Consider the following 22,913-nt stretch of genomic DNA (forward strand, 5'->3'; position numbering starts at 1 on the left):
CATTTGGACTGGGAGGGTCGGCAGCCAATGAACGGATGCGAGCTCTCCCACTTCAAATGGCTTGGACATCTACTTTTGAAAAACTAATTTCAATTCATTGCAAAAGCACGAAAAGACCCTACCAAAATGGCCGGCCCGTAAAGGACTATGAAAAGTATAACAGAGTACCGACCTGACGACACAGAAGCCTGGGACACGGAAATGGCGGGCGCGCCTTTCTTCTCGGGCGCGCTGCTGCCGGACCGGAAGCTGGAAACGCTCTCGGCGCCGTCGGGCTGATAAGAAAGAAAAGCATCAAATGAACGGTCGCGCGGCTTTTCGTTGGCGTGCGCGGACACGTTCGCTAACCCTGACCCTCCTTTCACCGCTGTCGATGGAGTATCCGTCGGAAGTCTTGGAACGTCGGCCGTGGGAGGAGGAGGAGGAGTCTAGCAAGCTTTTGCTAAAAGACAGTGGCGGTCAGTGCCATTGACAGAATTAGACGTCTAATCCGTTTGAGTTTATATTACAGTCAGCCTGGTTATAGAGTATGTACATATGTGTTGAGACTATTCAGTTGAATTCTAAAGTCTCAAAACCTTCCATTCCATTCCGTCAAAGAGAGAAAGCGGCTCAGGTGACGTACCCGTTTGAATGAGAACTTTGAGCCGAGCGGACGCTTCGCACACTGCGAGCGTCCCAGTCCGAAACGGATTTGCCGTTGTCCGACTTCAAGGTTCTTGCGCCCGTTTTTTCCATCTTGGCCCTCCTGGAAGAAAGAAAGAAAGACATTTGGACTCGTTCGCTGGCTCTCCTTAGAGAGAAACATCTCCTACCCTTTCTTTCTGAGTCCGTCCGCCTGATGTTTGGAACTCTTGGAGGATTTGGACGTGGAGCTGTCCGAGGACGTTTTCTCCTCCGGGGCTTGGGACGGAGGAAAGAAGGTTGAGAGACCGGGACGGCCGGGACGCCTCCGGACGTCCAAACTCACCCGGCGGGTTGCTCAGGATGGTTTGCTTGACCACGTCGCTGCTGGAGAGTTTGTGCTCGAAGCGCTTGAATCGCTCCTCCAGGAACCACTCGCCCGTCACCACCTTCAACTCCCTGCCAGAGCAAGCCAAATGAGGATTTTGCCAAAAATCAATCCATAATCAGATAAGTATAATGAGTCATACAGTAAATAATGTATTATTGCAGCATTTATTTATGTTTTTGGCCTTTTGGGCTTAAATGTGTGTGTGTGTTTTTTTTTAATAAATGTAAAAAAAAATTTTTTTTAAATCTAATATCTATTTTCCATTTTTATTTTGATTATTTTTATCAAAATATATAGTTTTATTTAAGTTATTGTCATAAAAGTTTTTCTTATGTGCAATTTTCCATTTCAATTTTTATTTTGATTTAGATTTTAATTTTTTGAAATTTATTTAAAAAAAAACCTTGTTCCAATATGTATATTTACATTTGTATCTATTTTTATTTTTATCTTTAGCTGTATTAGTATTCATTATTTTTATTTTTTAATTTAATTCTTTTGAAATGTAGTTTATTCTAGTCAAAAATGTCATTTTAAATTACATTTTTTAAAGTTTGATTTACATTTTTTTTTATTTAATTTTCTGAATTTGTTATTCAAAAAAAAACATTTTTCCAATATGTATATTTACATTTTTATCTATTTTTATCTCTAGCTGTATTGGTATTCATTATGTTTATCATTATTTTTAATTGTTTTGAAATGGTTTATTCTAGTTAAAAAAAAAGTACTTTTAAAATCAGTTTTTATTTTGATTTATATATTTTTTAAATTTTTAATTATTTAAAAAACGTTTTTCAAATATGTATATTTAGATTTTTATCTATATCTGTGTGCACACACACACACATATATATTTAAGCTTTTGAAATTATGTTTATTCTAGGTTTTTTATATGTACTTAAATTCTAATTTTTATTTTGATTTATGATTTATATATATATATATATATATATATATATTTTTTTTTAAATTGCGTTATTTAAAAGATTTTCCCAATATCTATTCAGTATGTACTTTTATATTTAAATTTTTATCTATTATTTTATCTATTTTTATCTTTAGCTGTATTTTGAGTAGTATATACAGTATATTATATATATATATATATATATATATATATTTTTTTTTTTTTTAATTATTTTGAAATTTTGTTTACGTATTAAAAAAACTTAGAATATTTTTACATTTCATTTTTATTATGATTATATATATATATATATAGAAATTTGTGTTATTTAAAAAAAAGTTTTTCCAATGTGTACCTTTATAACCATTTACAAACATATATTTAAAAATAATTTTTCGTACATGTAGTTTCATTTTTCAATTTTTGTTGAAATGTTGATTTAGTTTTGATTAAAAAAATTAAATGTTAAAATTTTTAGAACCTTTTTTTCTAATATGTACTTTTATTTACGTTTATTTTTAAAATTTGTCTATGTACACATACACATATATATACAAAAATTTTCCTACATGTCATTTTTCCAATTTCTGTATAATTTGATTTATATATTTATTTCTTTTTTTTTTAAATGCATTTATTATGATGATCATTATTTTTAAAACCATTTTTCTGATATTTTATATTTCTATAGGAACACAGTGCCCATAATAAACCAGGATAGGCTCCAGCACCCCCGCGACCCTCGTGAGAATAAACGGTACGATGCGGTCTCGCTGGCTAGCGGCGGTCGCTTACGAGATCTTGGCGCAGACGTTGCATCTCCACTGGCGGCGCTGGGGAGCGGCCACGCGGCACTCGGCGCAGACGCGCAGCCGGCACTCGAGGCAGGGCTCGCCGCGGTCGAAGATGAGGCCCAGCGTCTTGACGCAGCGGCCGCACTGACGCTCGGTCGACTCCCGCGGCGGCCGGGAACCTCCCCGTTTGATCTCCAGCAACTCGTTTTTCAACTTCCTGTCGGACGGAGGCGCTTTCTCATATACGCGGAAAACCGTTCACCGTCTCGGAACCATTTTCGATTGAAGTCATAACTAGCTTCTGCTATTGACTCAGTGGCCGCCATTGACGGCCAATCAATGTTCCATGTCCATCTTAGTTAATGGGTTAGGGTTAGGGTTAAATTGTGCAAGAAGCCTTTGATGCTGGTGGCTAACTCCCCAAAAAGTTGATTTTGGGTCACTTCCACTTATTTTGGGGGTACTACCTGTTGATTGTAAGGCATTCTGATGATATTGGCTCACTTCCTATTTACTTTGGGACATTTCTGGCTCACTTCCGGTTCATTTTGGGACATTTTTTGGGTCACTTATTGATTTGGAGGCATTTCTAGGTCACTTACTCTTGATATTGGCTCACTGGCAAACTTCGGAAGATTTACAGGTTATTTCCTATCGATATGGGATTAAGGCCCTCCCGCTTCCAATGGATTGGACGTGTATCGCCGTCAACGGCAACCAATGAGTTGGACCTTCCGCTCTCACCGTATCCTCTTCTCCTCTCGTTTCCTCAGCTTCTCGTCCTTCTGCAGAACCTTCAAGATGCTGTTTCGCTCGTGCTCCAGCAGGAAGGAGAGGTTGAGTTCGTCAGCCGACCCCATGGCCGCCTCCTCTACTTTGGACACGGGGGCACGACCCGGAGTCAGCCCACTTCTGCCCCCGTTTCAGTCAGAGTCGTCGCCATCACAGATTTTGGCGCGAAACCTGTACGAGGGGGAGAAATGTGCAGAATTAGGCAGACGGAAAGGGGTGGAGGAGCCTCCTTTTTGCTTTCCTTCCTTCCTTCCGCTTGATTGAGCTGCAGCTGCACTGCAATCAATGAGGAGATTCTCCTTCACCTTTTCCAAGATGTCACCATGCGCAGAGGGAGGGAATTCAAAGCGGATGCTGTATGCATGCCACCGCTTCTTTTTAGTCATATATGATCAGCACTGATATGATATATAGAATATTTTTTCCATCTTGATATTTTTTTTTTTATAGTTTAACTTTACTGTATGTCTACAGTGGTGTGAAAAAGTATCTGAACCTTTGGGAATTTCTCACATTTCTGCATAAAATCACCATCAAATGTGATCTTGTCAAAATCACACAGATGTAAAAATAGTGGTTGCTTTAACTAAAACCACCCAAACATTTAGAGGTTTTCATATTTTAATGAGGATAGCATGCAAACAATGACAGAAGGGGGAAAAAAAATAAGTGAACCTAAGGCAGTGGTTCTTAACCTTGCTAAAGGTACCAAACCCCACGAGTTTGACAGGTGCATTCACCGAACCCTTCATAATAAAGCCATTTTTTTAACATATTCAAAACCTAGCAAGCTAACATCTCAGAGAATTCCGGTTCAATTTTCTTCCAGATTTCAACTTTACTACAAATAATTTTGCTCTAGATTTTCAGATCGGTAATGAAATGAAACTCATTTTATTTCACAGTGTTCCCGTTTTAGTTTTCATGTCTACATTCTCACTTTGACATACTATTTTCATGACGTAAAATGATGCAAATTATCCACACAGTTAACGCTGCCTGTAAGTCTGTTATACGTCTTCATACCAAGTTCCAGTCAACTTTCCACTGAGCAAACTAATTTCTCCTTCCATTAGCTAGAGGGCTAGAAGTTGAAAGAGATGGAATAAAGGCTGTAAATTGAGGGGAAACCAGTCTAAAACCTGCTCTACAACGCCACTTTGCCTCGATCCAAAATAGGGCTCTGCGTTTCTTAACCTTCACCGAACCCCTGAGGCTTACTCACCAAACCCCTGGTTTGATCGACCCCAGTTAAAAACCACTGGACTAAAGAGACTTAAAAAGCAATTGAAAGCCATTTTTACCAAACAATTGAAGTCAGGTGCGTGCCCAATCACTGATGAGTGGTTAAAAGCCGCCCTGCCCACTATAAAACACACACCTGGTAAGAATTGTCTTGATGAGAAGCATTGTCTGATGTGCATCATGGCTTGGTCATAAGAGTTGTGATCAAGGATTGTTGATTTGTATAAAGCTGGGAAAGGATACAAAACCATCTCGAAAAGTCTGGATGTTCATCAATCGACAGTCAGAGAAGTTGTCTCCAAATGGAGAGAGTTTGGCACTGTTGCTTCTCTCCCAAGCAGTGGCCGTCCACCAAAGATGACGCCAGGAGTTTAGTGTGGAATACTCAGAGAGGTAAAAAAGAACCGTAGAATGTCTCTTAAAGACTTACAGAAATTATTGGCACAGTCCAGTATCTCTGTGCACACATCAACTATATGTAAAACTATGGCCAAGTATGGTGTTCGTGGGATGACTCTAAACCACTGATGTCTAAAAAACATTGTTGCTCGTTTAATGTTCGCAAAAAGGCACTTGGACAATCCACAGAAGTCTTTGGCAAAATATTTTGTGGACCGATGAAACCAAAGTTCAATTGTTTGGGAGTAACACACGGAGAAGAAAATGGAACGGCTTACCAACATCAACACCTTATCCCCACCATGAAGCATGGTGGAGGGAACATCACGATTTGGGGCTGTTTTGCAGCCTATGGGCCTGGACAACTTACAATCATTAATGGAAGAATGAATTCAAAGGTTTATCAGGATGTTTTGCAGGAAAACCCGAGCCCATCTGTCAGACAGTTGAAGCTTAAAAGAGGATGGTTGCTGCAACAAGACAATGATCCAAAACACAGAAGTAAATCAACTTCAGAAGAACGAAATACACGTTCTGGAGTGTCCAAATCAAAGTCCAGACTTGAACCCTATTGAGATGCCGTGGCATGACCTAAAGACAGCGATTCATGCCAGATATCCCAGGAATCTGACTGGACTACAGCAGTTTTGTAGAGAAGATTAGTCTTTATCTTTGTACCAGCCTGATCTGCAGCTACAGGAAGCTTCTGGTTCAAGTTATTGCTGCCAAAGGGGGGGGGGGGCAACAAAATAATAAATGTGATGGTTCACTTACTTACTCACCCCCCCCCTTCTGTTATTGTTTGCATACTATCCTCACTAAAATATGAAAAGCTATAAATGTTTGGGTGGTTTTAGTTAAAGCACTTTTTTTTTTATCTGTGTGATTTTGACAAAGATCAGATCACATTTCACGGTGGTTTTATGCAGAAATGTGAGAAATTCCAAAAGGTTCAGATACTTTTTCATACCCCTGCATTTGCTAAAGAATGGCATGAGGAACATTCTAATGTAAGTTGAGCATCTCGCATGGCTGGCAGACCTCAACATTACTGAGCATTTATGGTCATTTTTAGAGATTCGGCTAAGACGTCGATTTCCACCGCCATTGTCTCGAAAAGATTTGGAGTGTATTATCATTGAAAATGACTTTGGAAACAAATCACAAGTTGTGTAAATCAATACCTCGGAGAATTGAGGCTGTAATTGCTGCAAAAGGTGGACCTACACCATATTATATTCGTTTTTTTTAAGGAGTTTCCATTATTTTGTCCAACCCCTGTATACTGTATGTATACTGCATTTATATTTCTTCACTGGTATGATTGTTTATTTACATATATCACTTTTTATATATCTGCTTATTTAGTTGTATTCAAAAAATGAAATGGAAAGAAAAACCTATGTATTTTTAATCCGGTGATTTCATTTGATTGACACTTTTGAGTGTTAATCAGGTGTTAATGCGAGAAGAGATTACGCATTGCACGTATTGGAGCTGTTGATCTGACGCACGACATTTCCTTCCTAAATAATTCACGCCGGAAGCGGTGACCAATAAGCATACGTACGCATGCACATGGCAGAGCGAGAAAAAGAGAGAGTCCAAGTGTTGAAAGCGTGAAAAACGCATGGAGAGAAACTCAATAATGCTCCGCTGCTAGCTAAATCCAAGTCTGTCAAAAGTCATCAACGGAAGACGTCAAAACGTTCCGCTACCGTTCAAAGGCCTTTTTTAAAAAAAATATATTTTTTTTAATTGTTGTTAAATTGTGACAATGCTATACATCAAATGAGTATCACTGATCACCACTTAAAACGGATTGGATGTTTAGCGCCATCAATGGCTGACTGAGTATTATGACTTCATTCTAAAGCCAATAGACAAGTTTCCTAAGTGAAACATGGGCGGTGCCATATTGGGAAATTTCTGCGCCGTACTTCCGGTTTAGAAAGAACAACATGAGATGCGGTTGAAGTAAGCAGTGTGTTGACGAAGTTAAAACTGCAAAATCAAAGCAGAAGAACCCACGGAATCTCCAAAAATGGATTCAGCGCGACGTAGATGAGACGTAGATGAGCTTGTATGATTGTTCCTAGAACTTCGTTGATCATTCGTGGACAGAATTATAACAATCTGTCAGCCTGTCTTGACGGAAGGTGTAGATTGATAAACCGGGCACTTGAGTGACCAAAATGAGGTGAAAATACGAACTATCCCACCCTTGGTCTAAACTCTTTGTACTGACTCCATTTTGAAAGGTTGAAAGAAGGCTCACCGAAAACAAGTTGACAATTTATTCAGGTCGACAGAGATCAAACAGCAAAGCGAAACAGACTCAGATGGGGAAGCAATGTCACCCTATCAACCGTCAACAAAAGGTTCCCGAGAAAAATGACCACGATTAGTTAAACATTCAGTCTTTTGAAGGCTCTCGTGGGGCGGGGCAGAGGAAGGGTGTGTTTAGGATAATGTTCTATCGTAGTTTGGGCTGCTTAGTTCAACTGAGGTAGGAGGTTGGGCCTGCCTTGACATCTGAGAGACTATCAAACTTAGTTCTTCTTGTTCTCGGGTGTTGTAGGCCGGGTGTCTTGGCCCCACCGAAGAGATGATGACGGCGACTTTTCCTTTGCTTTTCAGGCAAGGGCTGATATGGAATGTACTGATGACTGCGCTGTATATTATAACATATTATAATATTAAACTATGTTCTTTTTTATTGTATCGAGGATGTTAGAATAATGCAAACAGTTAGACGGTGCCTACGAGAAAAGGTACTATCTCTTTCATAGCGTATCTTAAAGTTGCTGCAGTTCGAAAGCTCGTAGTTGGATCTCGGGATCCAGCTGGTGGTCCGCCGCAAGACAAGCCAGCGTCTCCAGCCCCAGCCTCTCGGCCGCCGCCGGGGTAGAATGCACGTAGTCCCGGCATATGTCCATCAACGTACAGTAAGTGTTGTTGTGAGGCACATCAACTTATCTTCTCTTGCCTAACAGCGTTTTCCACCTGTAAACAAACGGACATAAAACTTGTAACACTTAATAAGTTGAAATAATTGTGCCATGCTACAAGTACTGATTAGCAACAGGCTAGCAGCAGATACAGTAGTAGTAAATAATATTAACGATCGTCATCGTAATAACAATATCAAAGGCAACAAGTCGTTTCATGCGCAAGATTTTAGCTTTAGTATTTTTTGAGCACCGGACACATGAACAAGCAGGGATAGGAAGAACATACCTTCCATAACAGAGCGGCAACACGGTTACAAAAACACCCGGTCTTTGTGGTGGGTCAAGCTTGGTTCTGCATCTGCCTTCATGAACATGTTGTCCTCCCCTGTCGTGATGATGGCAGTTGGATGCGGTATTTCAAAATTGTTATTTTAAGGGATTTTGATGAGTGATGTTACTCCAGCTCCACTGTTGTTTTGGAGACATTCTAAAACGGAAGCTGCGAGCAGACATAAGGAAGCAAAGCGGAAGTATTGCGGAAACTTGTCTATACATTGACGGGAATGTTGCCCCAACCAACATGGCCGCCTCGAGGCCATGAAAGCTCTTTTCATGCTACTCCCGTCAATTGAAATGACAGTAGACGTCCAATCCATTTGAAGCGGGAGGGTGGCAACCATTCCCTGCCACTCCCCCGCTTCGAGTGAATTGGGCGTCAAAGACAGCCAGTAAGTAAAGCTAGTAGGGACTTCATTGTAATTTCAATGCATCAACCTTGATGGGAATATAGTCCCTACTGAAGGAATCTGACCCTTTAGCCAGAGGGATAGAATCCCGCCATCCGGACCCGAGCTGGCGCAGATCCAACGAGCCAGGGCCGGCGGGATCCCGACAACCCAGCTAAAAGGCCAAATTCCACGGATTCACTTTAGTCTTAACCCCTTGTACTGACTCCATTTTGAAAGCTGGAAAAAAGTCTTCGAAAGACAAGTTGACAATTTATTCTAAGTCGACAGCGATCAAACGGCAAGGCGAAACAGAAACAGACTCCAAGGTCACCACATCACAAATGGTTCCCGAGAAAAAATTGACAATGCTTAGCTCTCGCGGGGCGGGCCAAGGGCAGGAAGAAGGGTGTGTTTACTTTTTTTTTTTTTTTTTAACCTGTCCTGTTCAGCAGTTTGACACGGAATATGGAAGTCTAAGTGTCCGGTTGGTCTGAACAGTTTTAATGTTTCCATCCCATTGTGATCATTCAACATACTTTGTTTATTCTAACAAAGCAGAGAACAGGAAGGGGTTATGAGGGAACAGAAAAAAAGAAAAGAAACACAAGAGAAGAAAGAAATACATACATAATTATTAATATGTTGGCGCTATCGTCAGCTAAATGCAATTCCGGTTGACACCATGTGGGGGGCCTGTTGACCAGGGAAAGAAGGGGAGGGGGGTGGGGGAGTCTATAGCTAAGTGATTGGGAGGGGTAGCGTGTACACAAATCAGCTGTTTGATCTAGAACTCAGTAGTCGTGTGAATCCCTTCTGAGTGTAAGCCCGTTGGCAATCGACCCTATGCCGCCCCATCACCAGAAGAGTGTGTTTAGGATAATCTTCTATCACAGTTTGTGCGTTTAGTTTGTGCGTCACAGTTGCTGAGTCACCGTTACTGGGGCAACCGCAGACGGAGATTTTGCCCGCCTCAGCGTCAAAGGGGCTCTTGGAGTCTTATCAGTTGGATATCGGGCGTTCTCTGGTGTTCCTTGTGTTGGGACAGGACGTCCCGCCATATGTTCTGGACTGTCCGGAAGAACTGACATGGAGACGTGGGCTTGTAGATGTCTTGCCTATCAACTGGTAGTCGACGTCAGTCTTGCTCAGTCAGCTGCATGACGCACACGTTGGGCTTCCGTGATAAGAAGGCGTCATGTATCTTTTATTCTGCTTGTTTTTCTTAAACTATGGTATTAGTGCTATTTATTTTATACTGGGTGTGTTAGCGTAAAACAAACAGTCAAACAGTGAATACGAGAAAAGATACTATTTCCTGATTGATTATATTAAGTGTGTCAGAGTAATACAAACAGTCGAACGGTAAACACGAGAAAAGATACTATTCCCTTCATTACCAACATGACCATGTTGGTGGAAGTGATGCTCCAGAAGAGTTTTTTTTGCCTGTAGACGTCCAATCCGTTTGAGGCAGGGGGGTGGCAGCGAATGAAGGTTCGTTCATTCTAGTTCAAACGGATTGAATATCTAGCGACGTCCATGGCAACCAATGGGTTAATAGCTTGTTGGTGTCATTTTGATTGCTAATCAAGAGCTGGAGGAAATGAGTGCATGGCACTCCTCCCAAAATGAGTGGTGCAGGAAGGAAAATGGATGATTGCTTTAGTGGCTGCCTTCCGCCATCTGGGGGTGCGGGGGGGTTGGAGAGGCCACGCCAAGATGTTGTTACCTCGGAAACAGTTTCGGTCTCAAAAAAAAAAAAAAAAAAAAAAACACTTGAATGCAATCATGACAATATTTCAAGGGAGGTAAAAGTTTCACTTTAAATAGGTTGATGAACCAATAACAAACAATGTAATGGCTTTGTAATGGAATGTATTTCAAGTTTTTTCTGGGGAACAAAAAAAAAATCAATCATTTTTCTTGGAAAAAGTTCCTTTTATATTTTAATAGAAATATTTGTAATGCATATAAAGTTTTTTGGGGTGTAAAATAGTCATTTCTGAAGAAGTAATGCAAAAAAAACTGCTGGATTTTTTTTCTTTGTAATGTTTTTTATAATAATTTAAAAAATACAATATATATCTGTAACTTTAGTATATTTCAAATTATAATATACAACATAAAATACTGATAATTTCAACAACAACAACAACAAAAAAACTTCAAAAGCTAAAGCTGAAATTTTGGGAAATATTTGACATGCCAGAAAGTTTTATTTAATGTAAAATGGTAATTTCTGAAGTTTTTTTCTAGGTAATTTATAATGTTATGATAACATTAATAATTTTTAAAAATGCTATACTGTATATTAGTAATTTTAGTATATTTTTAATTACCCCCAAAAAATGTGACTTATACTCCAGTACGACTTAGATATGTTTTTTTTCCCCTCTTTGTTGGGCATTTTATGGCTGGTGCGACTTATAGTCTGAAAAATAAGGCAGCAATATTTTGTATTATATCATCAGTATTACAAATAGTTTTTCTTGGAAAACTAAATGATTAAAAAAAAAAAAAAATTAATGCAAAAAAGCCATTTATTAACTTATAAAGCAACAAAAATGTTGACAATTTTTTCCTCAGTCTAGACAATTTGTGTTGATGTATGAATATTTGTATTACTTTTTAAAAATGATTTATCATTTTTAATGTTTTTTTTTTTTAATTATTTTTTAAGCAAAGCTGATATTTTTTTTTTTTTTTTTTTTTTTTGCGATATTTGTAATGCAACAAAAGCTTTCGTTTTTTCAACCCCTCCCACTTCAAACGGATCGGACGTCCGTCGCCGTCAACGGCACTGAAACGGAGGATGCCGAACGTCTTCCGGTGTGCATGTTTAGCGCTCCCCCCCCCCCGCGGCTCATTTTGGATATTATTAACCCAGTTTTGCATCCTTGGACGCGCTGGCGCTTGAATAATTCATAGGGTCTCTCAAGCGAGTGGCTGCAAATGCACGTTGACGTTTGGTTTGTATGTCATGTGACCTCACAGAAATAATAGGATAGCTGGATAATAGTCATCATCTTATTCGTGTGTACAAAAACTAACTGCTTCCAGATACGATAAGTGGAGTGAAGTGCCGATTTTAAAAAGGTTCAAGTGTTCTAGGTTATGGATGGATATATGGGTGATAATTAATCAATGCAGCGCAACTATAATATGCAAATGATAAGGAAAGAAACTGCTTTGCTCTCCCTTGAATCACTTCCTATTCTTTTAGGGCATCTTCCTTGTCAAATCCTTGGCTGCCATCATTCAGTTCCTTTCGACTGGTCAGAAGGAATCGCACTGTCAATGGCACTGTGAGATGCCGGGCCTCCCCGTTTAAATGAATAGGATGTCTCTTTGTTGTCACCGAGTTCATTTTGGTCACTTACTTGTTAATTTTAGGTACTTACGTCTCACTTCCTGCTGGTTTTGGGTCACTTCCTGTACATTTGGATCATTTCTTGTTGACTATTGGGCATTTCCATGTCACTTCCCGTTAATTTCAGCTCATTTTCTGTCAATTTGGATCATTTCCTGTTGATTAGAGGGCATGTGTGGGTCACTTCCTGTGTTTTATTCACTTCCTAACGATTTTGGGGCATTTCCAGGTCACTTCCTGGTGATTTCAGGTGACTTTCTGTTGATTTTAGGGCATTTTCTGAGGATTTCAAGGCATTTCCAGGTCCCTTTCTGTGCATTTTGGGTCGTTGTCTGGTAATATGGGGCCATAGACTTCATAATTATATTGACAGGTCACATCTGTCTGACACTGCGCCACGCCTTCAAGTAGGGGGCCTGCCTAAATCCAGCATTAAGAGGAGTTATTCTCAAACACACACACGCGCAGCGATCTAACTCCGGATTTAGGTTGAAAAAGTATGAAAGCTGTCCCGCATATAAACAGGAAGGATTGTCTCAGGAGTGATTTGTTCGAAGATACAAGGTAATTACCAGGCTGGCCAAAAGTATTGGCACCCCTGCAATTCTGTCAGATCATGCTCAATTTCTCCCAGAAAATGATAGCAATTACAAATGCTTTGGTAGTAATATCTTTATTTATTTTGCTTGCAATGAAAAAACACAAAAGAGAACGGAGGGGGGAAAAAAGCAATCATTATCCTTTTACACAAAACTCCAAAAATGGGACAGACAAAACTATTGGCAAACTCAGCCTAATATTTGGTAGCACAAAATAACTGCCAGCAACCGCTTCCGGTATCCATCAGTGAGTTTCTTCCAATGCTCTGCTGGAATTTTAGACCATTGTTCTTTGGCCAACCGCTCCAGGTCTCTGAGATTTGAAGGCTGCCTTTTTCAGATCTCTCCACAGGTGTTCTATGGGATTCAGGTCTGGCCACTTTAGAAGTCTCCAGTGCTTTCTCTCAAACTATTTTCGAGTGCTTTTTGAAGTGTGTTTTGGGTCATTGTCCTGCTGCGAGACCGAGAGAGACTGAGGGAGACCCAGCTTTCTCTCACTTGGCCCTATATTATGCTGCAAAATTTGTTGGTCATCTGCAGACTTCATAATGCCACGCACACGGTCAAGCAGAGGCAGCCAAGCAACCCCAAAACATCAGGGAGCCTCTGCCATTTTTGACTGTGGGGACAGTGTTCTTTTCTTTGAAGGCCTCGTTTATTTCCCGGTAAACTTTATGTTGATGCCTTTTCCCAAAAAGCTCTACTTTTGTCTCATCTGAGCAGAGAACATTCTTCCAAAACGTTTTTGGCTTTCTCAGTTGAGTTTTGGCAAACTCTAGCCTAGCTTTTTTTATGTCTCTGGGTCAGGAGCGGGCTCTTCCAGGGTATCCTACCACAGAGTCCCTTTTCATTCAGACACAGACGGATAGTACGGGTTGACATTGTTGTACCCTTGGACGGCGGGACAGCTTGACTTTGTTCGGATGTTCGTCGAGGTTCTTTATCCACCATCCGCACAATCTTTTGTTGAAATCTCGTCAATTTTTCTTTCCCGTCCACATCTAGGGAGGTTAGCCACAGTGCCATGGGCTTTACACTTATTGATGACACCGCGCACAGTAGACACAGGAACATTCAAGTCTTTGGAGATGGACTTGTCGCCTTGAGATTGCCCATGCTTCCTCAAGTCCTCAGACAGTTATTTGGTCTTCTTTCTTTTCTCAATGCGGTACACACAAGGGCACAGGACAGAGGTTGAGTCAACTTTAATCCATTTTAACTGGCTGCACGTGTTAGTTATTGCCACCACCTGTTATGTGCCACAGGTAAGTAACAGGTGCTGTTAATTACACACATTACGGAAGAATCACATGATCTTTCAAAAGGTGCCAATACCTTTGTCCGGCCCATTTTTAGAGTTTTGTGTAAAATGGTGTTTAATTTTTTTCCCCCCATTCTCTTTTGTGTTTTTTCATTGCAAGCAAAATAAATGAAGCATTTGTAATTGTAATCATTTTCTGGGAGAAATTGAGCATTATCTGACAGAATTGCAAGGGTGCCAATACTTTTGGTCAGCACAGTATTATATTTCTTTTACCGTTCATGCATTTTGAAACTTTGTGGGGAAAAAAAAAAAAAAAAAATCAGTGGGTGAAATTAACGCTACGGCATAGGCATCATCGCAATATTTACAAAAAATAAATGTTAACTGCCCGTTGCACGCCCATAACTATAAAGAATTCAGGGATTTAATTCACAAGAATTTTCAACAGAAAAAGCTCTGATTCCACTCGGTCAGCTTTGACGGCCACGCCAAAAATGCATGCCCCCTATTAATCGGCCCCGTACCCCGTCAATACATTATGAAGTCTTTGATGGGGCATTTAAAGGGATTTAATGACAGTCAATGGATATTTTTGGCAGGTCCAAGTGAGGTCCACAAAAAACGCCTATAAACTAGTTTCCATTGACTCCTATTCATTTTCTAGTCGGACCTGGTTCTGCGAGTCTCTCCAAAATAAAAGGGACCTAAAAAATTGTAGAAAATGAAAATGGGGAAAGGCCACAAAGTCATCAGAAAATGACCTGTAAGTTCCCCAAAACCAGCAGGAAGTGACCAACAAACAGAAGGTGACCCCAAAGTTCCCTCACATCAACAGGAAAATGTACAAGAAGTGACCAAAAATGAACAGAAATCAACTCGTAATTGCCCCCAAAACCGAATGACAGTGACCCAAAATCAACAGGAAGTGATCCAGAATTGCCTTAAAATCAAAAGGAAATGACCAAAACTACTCTCCAGGCCAGAATGGATTGGACTTCTACCGTCAGCAATGGCAGCTAAGGAGTTAACAAGGAAGTGACCTGAAAAGTGCAGGAAGTGACCCATGGGATAGATACCATTTCTTGTTTTTATCATTATATATTACAGATTGAATAATGGCGGCCGGCGTCTCCTAGTTTTAACAGATCGGACATGTCTCTGACGTCGCCGAAACGCGATCCTTTACCGATAGTTGAAATGGATCATCGTCATGGCAACCGCGAGGCGGAGGCTTTTCATGCAGATGGCATTACGTTGACCTTGGCGAACCATCGTCCATCTAATTGCTACATTAAGGCACTGTCTGCATTCAATTCATGGCGCCATTCATCCAAGGAGACTCAGAGAAAAGCTACTTGTCTGAGGATTTAGAGTCTAATATTAGAATAGGTGAATGTGACACTAAAAAAAGCATCAACATGAATGGCCGTGTTTGACTATAAACAGGGATGGCTGGCAATGAATATAATATGCTGATGTTACTGTGCGGTCAATGTAAAACAACTGATTTTTAGAGTAACGTTTTTTTTGACCAAAAGTGGTCATTTTTTTTGGTTAAAAATGGCCAATTTTTGGCAATAGATTGTAAATGTGTGGGCCAAAACAGTTCATACTTGGATCATAACTGGCATAATTTTGGTCCAAATGTGTCTCGTTTTTGTTTATGTTAAAATTCTGTGCAAAATGGTTAGTTCCGGTCAAGAGTCCTGAGTTTTTGGTCCAAATTGGTGAATTAATGGTCAGGAATTTGCAACTGGTTAATATTTGGTTCAAAAATAGGGATGTTCAGCTCACATATTTTTGCACCAGATTCCGAGTCACCTGGTTGTGAGAGTCTGCCGATACGGAGTCCCGATCCGATACCAAAAAAAAAAAAAAAAAGTTAAAAAAAGTTCCAAATATGTTACCGTCCCATCGTGCCACTTTCATAATGTGAATTAAAAAAATAAAAAAAAGAGTAACGTAGAAAAATGCTTGTCTCTATGAAATGTTTCATTGAGTGAGTCCACTCAAATCCTCTCACGCTGCTGAGAACAGGCTCTCGCTTTACACAATGAGTTGTCACAGCACACTTATGACTGGGCCGCAATTTTAACGATGATTGACACATTTGTGTCTTCGATCGAAGAGCTTTCAAGCTTCTCTGGCAAGATCAAAGCAACAAAACTGTCAATCATTGTTAACTTTAAGTACCAAACACAAGCTGGACAGTTTGGCCGCACTGCTTAGCAAGAAGGAAGTGAGAGGCTGTGGCGCTGTATGAGTATGAAGCAGAAAAACAAATATATTTATTTATTTTTTTGACTAAAAACCAGACCCTTTTCACCAGACTCTGATTCACTGAAAAATGGCCATTCTGCCCAATTTCTGATTACACGATGGGATCGGGACATCCCTATCCAAAACGGTTAGTTTTGGTCAAGAGTTGGTACTTTTTGGTCCGAACTGGTGAATTAATAGTTAATAATTAGGTCGTGGTTTTTTAAATTATTTCTATAACCCTTTACAAAACCCAAAAGGGTTCTCAAAGTGCCATTAATAGCAGCCAATGAGTGTCATATTGAGGGTTAATACAGTATACAGTGGTATGAAAAAGCATCTGAACCTTTTGGAATTTATCAAATTTCTGCATAAAATCAGCATCAAATGTGATCTGATTTTTGTCAAAATCACACAGATGAAAAAACTCTGCTTTAACTAAAACCACTCATTTATAGGTTTTCATATTTTAATGAGGATAGTATGCAAACGATGACAGATGGGGGGGGGGAGTAGGTGAACTATCACATTTAATATTTTAATATTTGGCAGCAATAACTTTAACCAGATGCTTCCCGTCGCTGCAGATCAGTCTGGCACATCAATCAGGACTAATCTTCTCTACAAAACTGCAGTAGTTCAGTGAGATTCCTGAGATATCTGGCATGAATCGCTGTCTTTAGTTCATGCCACAATGGGATTTAAGTCTGGACTTTGACTTGGCCACTCCAGAACGTTTATTTTGTTCTTCTGAAACCATTCTGAAGTGGATTTATTTCTGTGTTTTGGATCATCGTCTCGCTGCAGCACCCATCCTCTTTTTAGCTTCAACTGTCGGACAAACGGCCTCGGGTTTTCCTGCAAAACTTTTGAATTCATTCTTCCATTAATGATTCCAAGTTGTCCAGGCCCGGAGGTAGCAAAACAGCCCCAAACCATGATGCTCCCTCCACTATGCTTCATGCTGGGGAGGAGGTGTTGATGTTGGTGAGCCGTTCCATTTGCCTCCACACATGAAGTTGTGTGTTACTCCCAAATAATTCAACTTTTGTTTCATCAGTCCACAAAATATTTTGCCAAAACTTCTGTGGAGTGTCCAAGTGCCTTTTTGTGAACATTAAACAAGCAACAATGTTTTTTTAGACAGCAGTGGCTTCCTCTGTGGAGTCATCCCATGAACACCATTCTTGGCCATAGTTTATATATATAAAGGTGAGATATTGGACTGCGCCACTGACTTCTGTAAGTTTTCAGCAGGCATTGCAAGGTTCTTTTTTACCTCCCTGAGTATTCTGCGCTGAACTCTTGGCATCATCTTGGATGGAGGGCCACTCCTTGGGAGAGAAGCAACAGTGCCAAACTCTCTCCATTTGTAGACAATTTCTCTGACTGTCGATTGATGAACATCCAGACTTTTCGAGATGGTTTTGTATCCTTTCCCAGCTTAGTACAAATTAATGATCCTTGATCGCAGTTCTTCAGACAGCTCTTTTGACAAGGCCATGATGCACATCAGACAATGCTTCTCATCAAGACAATTCTTACCAGGTATGTGTTTTATAGTGGGCAGGGCAGCTTTAAACCACTCATCAGTGATTGGGCACACACCTGACTTAGTTTGTCCAATTGCTCTTCAAGTCTAGGCAGGGGGTTCACTTATTTTTCCACCCTTCTGTCACTGTTTGCATGCCATCCTCATTTAAATATGAAAACCTCTAAATGTTTGGGTGGTTTTAGTTAAAGCAGACAGTATTTTTTACATCCGTGTGATTTTGACATAGATCAGATCACATTTGATGGTGATGTTATGCAGAAATGTGCAAAATTCCAAAAGGTTCACATACTTTTTCATACCACAGTAGCTGCCAATTAATTCATATTCAAATTTTTGGGTAAAAATTGGTTTCAATTGCTCTTTAAGTGTCCTTAGGCCGAGGGTTAACTTGACTTATTTTTCCCCCTTCTGTCATTGTTCGCATGCTATCCTCATGAAAATATGAAAACCTATAAATGGGTGGTTCTAGTTAAAGAAGACTGTTTTTACATGTGTGTGTGAGTTTGACAAAGATCTGATCACATTTGATTTTATGCAGAAATGTGAGAAATTCCAAAAGGTTCACATACTTTTTCATACCACTACAAAGCGAGCAGGTTTACACTTTTAAAAAATCTCTTCATCAGACATGATTTTGAAGCCATTCCAAATGCATGCCTTTGCTTGGGTGCCTGCCAGCCAGCAGCGTGGAATGGCTTCCCTCATTACGGCGTCGGCCGCTCTCTAATAAGATGCTGAGGCTGAACGCGTCGTACATCATCAAAAATAGAAGCCGCACACCCCGAGAGCAATCCTGCCAGGTTTGATGCTGATGGAATGCTGCATAATGATGGAGTCAGGCGGCAATAAAAGCCTGGGGACTCCCTGCTTTTCTGACTTTTGGCTATAGTGTATCATGGCTTCGTGCTGATGGTGATGCTGCCGCTGCAGTGATTGTGTGGATCAGTGCGGGCTTTCCCTGCCTCCCACGCTAGCACCGGTGCCTCCCCGATCACTTGGTATGCAGCCCCGAGCCTCCTGCAGACACGGTGCGTGTCTCCCCCCTCTGTCGTCAACCACCCCAATGATTCATCCCTTGTTTGATCGTCAAGTACATTGAATTTGATTATCGTGTAAATGGGTTTCCCCAGGTATAATAGCTCATTCCTGCCACAAAAAAACATTAAAAGTATGCAAACTTTTATTTATTTTTTTTAACAAGACAAGAAGCTCATTTCTGCCAGTTTCCACCAGTGGAGAAAAAAAAGACCACTTCCACTTTTATGCACTCAAACCTTTGACAATACTTGCAGGTTATTGCACATCTTGATTTTTCTGCACTCCAGGGGAATCTAATTTGTGCTTTTATAAAAAGGTATGATGTCATTTTTAGTTGGATTTTTTTGGGTGGTGGGAATGGGCTTATATCGGCACAAACAAGTAATGAAAATGGCCACTAGTCAGGGAAAATAAACTAGGCCTGCAAGCAGAAATGAACGGGCCCTAGCAATTTGACGCAACTCAGACAGGTCAGGGTGGTGGTAGATCGTCACACTCTCATCATGAGGACTTAACATGCTCGAAACTCCCATCTTTTAGGGGGGTTAGAAATAATACATTCACACACCTAGGAGAAAAAGAAAACCCTATTGAAGAGGGTCCTACAAAAAAGGAGGCGCTACCGAGGTGTGCAGCCATGCCTTTATTTAAAACCAAAATCAATCTTCTAATTGGGCCAATTCGACCACGTGTTGCAAATTTTGTGGCTCTATAAGCTGCCTAAGTCCCTGAAAAAAATCTACTTTCTTTTTATGGTAAACAAAGGGTCGTCACGGCAACAGACAGACACGTGTGGACATACCTTCAAATGTAGTATTACAAAAGGTCTTGTAACTACATTGGCCAACCTGAAAAGATCTGTACATGTATAAGTAAAATGAGTGACTTACTGTTGCCACAAGTTGGTGCTGTGGGGTTAACACAAATGACCATTACAGGGGGAAGTTTGGCACAAATATGTTGTATGTCTGCCAAGTTGTCTGTTCAAAATTTGTGGCGAGTCAAAATAGTGACGATCATTTTCACTTTGCCGTTTGCACATTTCTGCTTCAACAAAAACAATATTTTTCATTAGGCACCTGAACAAATGTCTTTAGGCTCCCCTGATGCAGGTTTGAGGTCAAATTATTTTGGAACTGAAATTATCTTGGAGGAGCAGCAGCCTGTCTCATTAAAAAAAAAAAAAAAAAAAAGGGCAATTCATGTTCCCAGCAGGGAGCGCCAGACCTAATGGATAATAGTTCAATGCAGTCGTGTTGAGGCTGGGATTCCTCTCAAGCCAGATATGAAAAAGAATGAACCTTGTATCAGGGAATTATTAGTCATTTACTGAATTTGGCGTGTTGCCAAAAAAAAAATGGCTCACTTTGGCACTTGTCAGGTCAGGCCCGTGATTGAAAACTCACCTTTTTGATAACAAGATATATGTCTCATAAACAGTCTCACCACTTTTGAGAAGGATCCAACTTACTCCCTAGGCGCCAAGGTCTCAAAAGTGCACAATGTATTTCAACTAAAATTGCACATTTTTTACATTCAATCTTAAAATACCCGATATACGCGCAATATACTTTTTGGAGCAGGTTTGCACAAGGTATCGACTCACCAAATCCCTAATTGGAAAAACCTAAAAATAGAGGGCTTTTTGAAATTTACAAAGGGGTGCCACCGAGCCAAGTTTTTTTTTTTTTTGCAAAGGTCACAAAATTATTGAAATTTACGCCAAGCCACATGAATGTGCAAATTTTGGTGAGTTTTCGAGCATGTTAAGGATTGGCCACTTTCCATGAAAAATAAAATTCAAAATACTTTGCATGACAATAGGGCTCTCGCACACTTGGTGCTCGGGCCCTAATAAAACTGGGAGAAATTGACTTTTTTGCCTTATTGGGGAAAAAAATGCATTTTTAAAGTAGTGGGGATGAATGGGGTTCCATACTATGGACATTTTTTTCTTTCGCCTCTTTCAATCAAAATAAATTGGACATCTAGAACTGTCAATGGCAATGAAAGATTAGCAGTCCTCAGATTTGAAATGATTTGGATTCCTATCACTGTCAATGGCACTACTTATAGGGGTCACTTAAATATTCATTGTTAGAATTTCAATGCTGGGGGAAAAAATCCATACAAGAAATTCTAATTCGAACTCGGCACAGATTTACTTCCAGTAAGGGATCAGAAACTCCAGCGGCATGGATCTACTTCCATAGCTTCGAGCATCACTGCAATTATCGTCAAAAACACGATGACCGATTCTGACGCGAGACGCTGAAACGAATGCATTTAGAAGCTAAAAAGAGTTGACAGTGCAGCAGCAACAGCGGCGGCGACGGCAACTACGAGCGGCCGTGACGGGAAAATGGGCTCTTTGCTGCATTGCACCTGTGCGGAAGGCGCCCAACTTTCCACAGTCCCACCGGTGTGTGACGGAGGCTATGCGGTCGTGATCTTTCCCCGCCCACCCACCATCCTACCTTTCTTTTAACCCACGGTGAAGGTAAACACCAGCTGCCATATGTCACAGACGAAACAACAGCACGTCTCGGTTTGACCCATCTTACCTGGGAGCGACGGCGTCGGAGCGGCGAGGAAAGCCGGCGGGGTGCTCCGAAGGCCGGGGACTCGGTCCGACTCGTCCCGGTGTCGGTGACCGTGCGGGGGTTTCCTTCTCGGCGTGCCGAGCGGTGCTCCAAGTACGTACACACGGACGCTGCCAGGGTGTTTCTTGATGAGGGGGGAGTGGCGTGCGTACTTGCGTGAGGGGGCGTGGTGTGCGTGCAAAAACACACATACACGCACACGCAATTATAATAAAAACTATAAGTGTGACGTACTGTCAAAACGCTCCAAGTAACAAAAAGGTACACAACGAGGGCTGCAACTAACGATTATTCTCATAATCGATTAATCGGACAATTACTTAAACGATCAATCGGATAAATGTCACTTTTTTTCAATTACCTTGAAGTTCTTTTAGGCATGTTGTAAGTAACAGTGAAGCCAAAATGGACATCTCTCTCCTTCAAAAATAATATTTTATTACAGCTTCCTGATTTAACTGAAGTCTAAAACTGTGTCGATGATCAAATTCGTTGGCAACTAATTTATTAGTTGACTTTTTTGTTGTTGCAGCCTTATTAAGAAGCTAATTTAGATAGTAAGATGTCCAAAAATTGGCAAAAACGTGAATCACTAGTTGTTTTCCAAAGTAAAAGCAGATTTTTGTTCATGTCTTACTTTGACTTGACAAAAAACATAATGAAGAAACCTGATCATATTTACCACTGAGAAGTTATATGTACACTGCTGGCCAAAAGTATTGGCACCCCTGCAATTCTTTCAGATAATGCTCATTTCTTCCAGAAAATGATTGCAATTACAAATGCCTTGGTAGTAATATCTTCATTCATTTTGCTTGCATAGGAAAAAAAAAAAAAAAAAAAAAATCATTATCATTTTACACAAAACTACAAAAATGGGCCAGACAAAAGTATTGGCACCCTCAGTCTAATACTCGGTAGCACAACCTTTAGATAAAAAAAATGCGAACAACCGCTTCTGGTATCCATCAATGTGTTTCTTACAATGCTCTGCTGGAATTTTAGACCATTCTTCTTTGGCCAACTGCGCCAGGTCTCTGAGAGGAAGGATCCCATTTTCAGATGTCTCCACAAATGTTCTATGGGATTCAGGTCTGGACCCATTGCTGGCCACTTTAGAAGTCTCCAGTGCTTTCTCTCAAACCATTTTTGAAGTGTGTTTTGAGTCATTGTCCTGCTGGAAGACCTCTGAGGGAGACCCAGCTTTCTACATTATGCTGCAAATTTTGTTGGTCGTCTTCATACTTCATAATGCCATGCACACGGTCAAGCAGTCCAGTCCCAGAGGCAGCAAAGCAACCCCAAAACATCAGGGAACCTCTGCCATGTTTGACCGTGGGGACAGTGTTCTTTTCTTTGAAGGCCTCTTTTTTTTTTTTTCCCCCGAA

The 22,913-nt window shown here is 40.5% G+C and overlaps 1 protein-coding gene across 3 annotated transcripts in view; it reads right to left on the minus strand.

Annotated features, from left to right (window-relative positions):
* The window catches only part of sytl5 (synaptotagmin-like 5), a 41,712-nt gene extending 18,917 nt beyond the window's left edge, over positions 1–22,795 (minus strand). The window contains exons 1-8 of one of the 3 annotated variants that reach the window (XM_057851614.1): positions 21,487–22,795; positions 3,464–3,682; positions 2,721–2,936; positions 971–1,083; positions 816–903; positions 626–748; positions 349–442; positions 173–275 (exon numbers count right to left, since the gene is read on the minus strand). In XM_057851614.1, the coding sequence (XP_057707597.1) occupies positions 173–275; positions 349–442; positions 626–748; positions 816–903; positions 971–1,083; positions 2,721–2,936; positions 3,464–3,579 (853 nt within the window). In that variant the 5' untranslated portion in view covers positions 3,580–3,682; positions 21,487–22,795. The remainder of the gene's footprint in view (positions 1–172; positions 276–348; positions 443–625; positions 749–815; positions 904–970; positions 1,084–2,720; positions 2,937–3,463; positions 3,683–21,486) is intronic. The other 2 variants (XM_057851613.1, XM_057851612.1) reach the window with 2 other exon arrangements.
* Positions 22,796–22,913: the final 118 nt, after the last annotated feature.

Source organism: Corythoichthys intestinalis, chromosome 12 (assembly GCF_030265065.1).
Source record: "Corythoichthys intestinalis isolate RoL2023-P3 chromosome 12, ASM3026506v1, whole genome shotgun sequence".
NCBI classification, from domain to species: Eukaryota; Metazoa; Chordata; class Actinopteri; order Syngnathiformes; family Syngnathidae; genus Corythoichthys; species Corythoichthys intestinalis.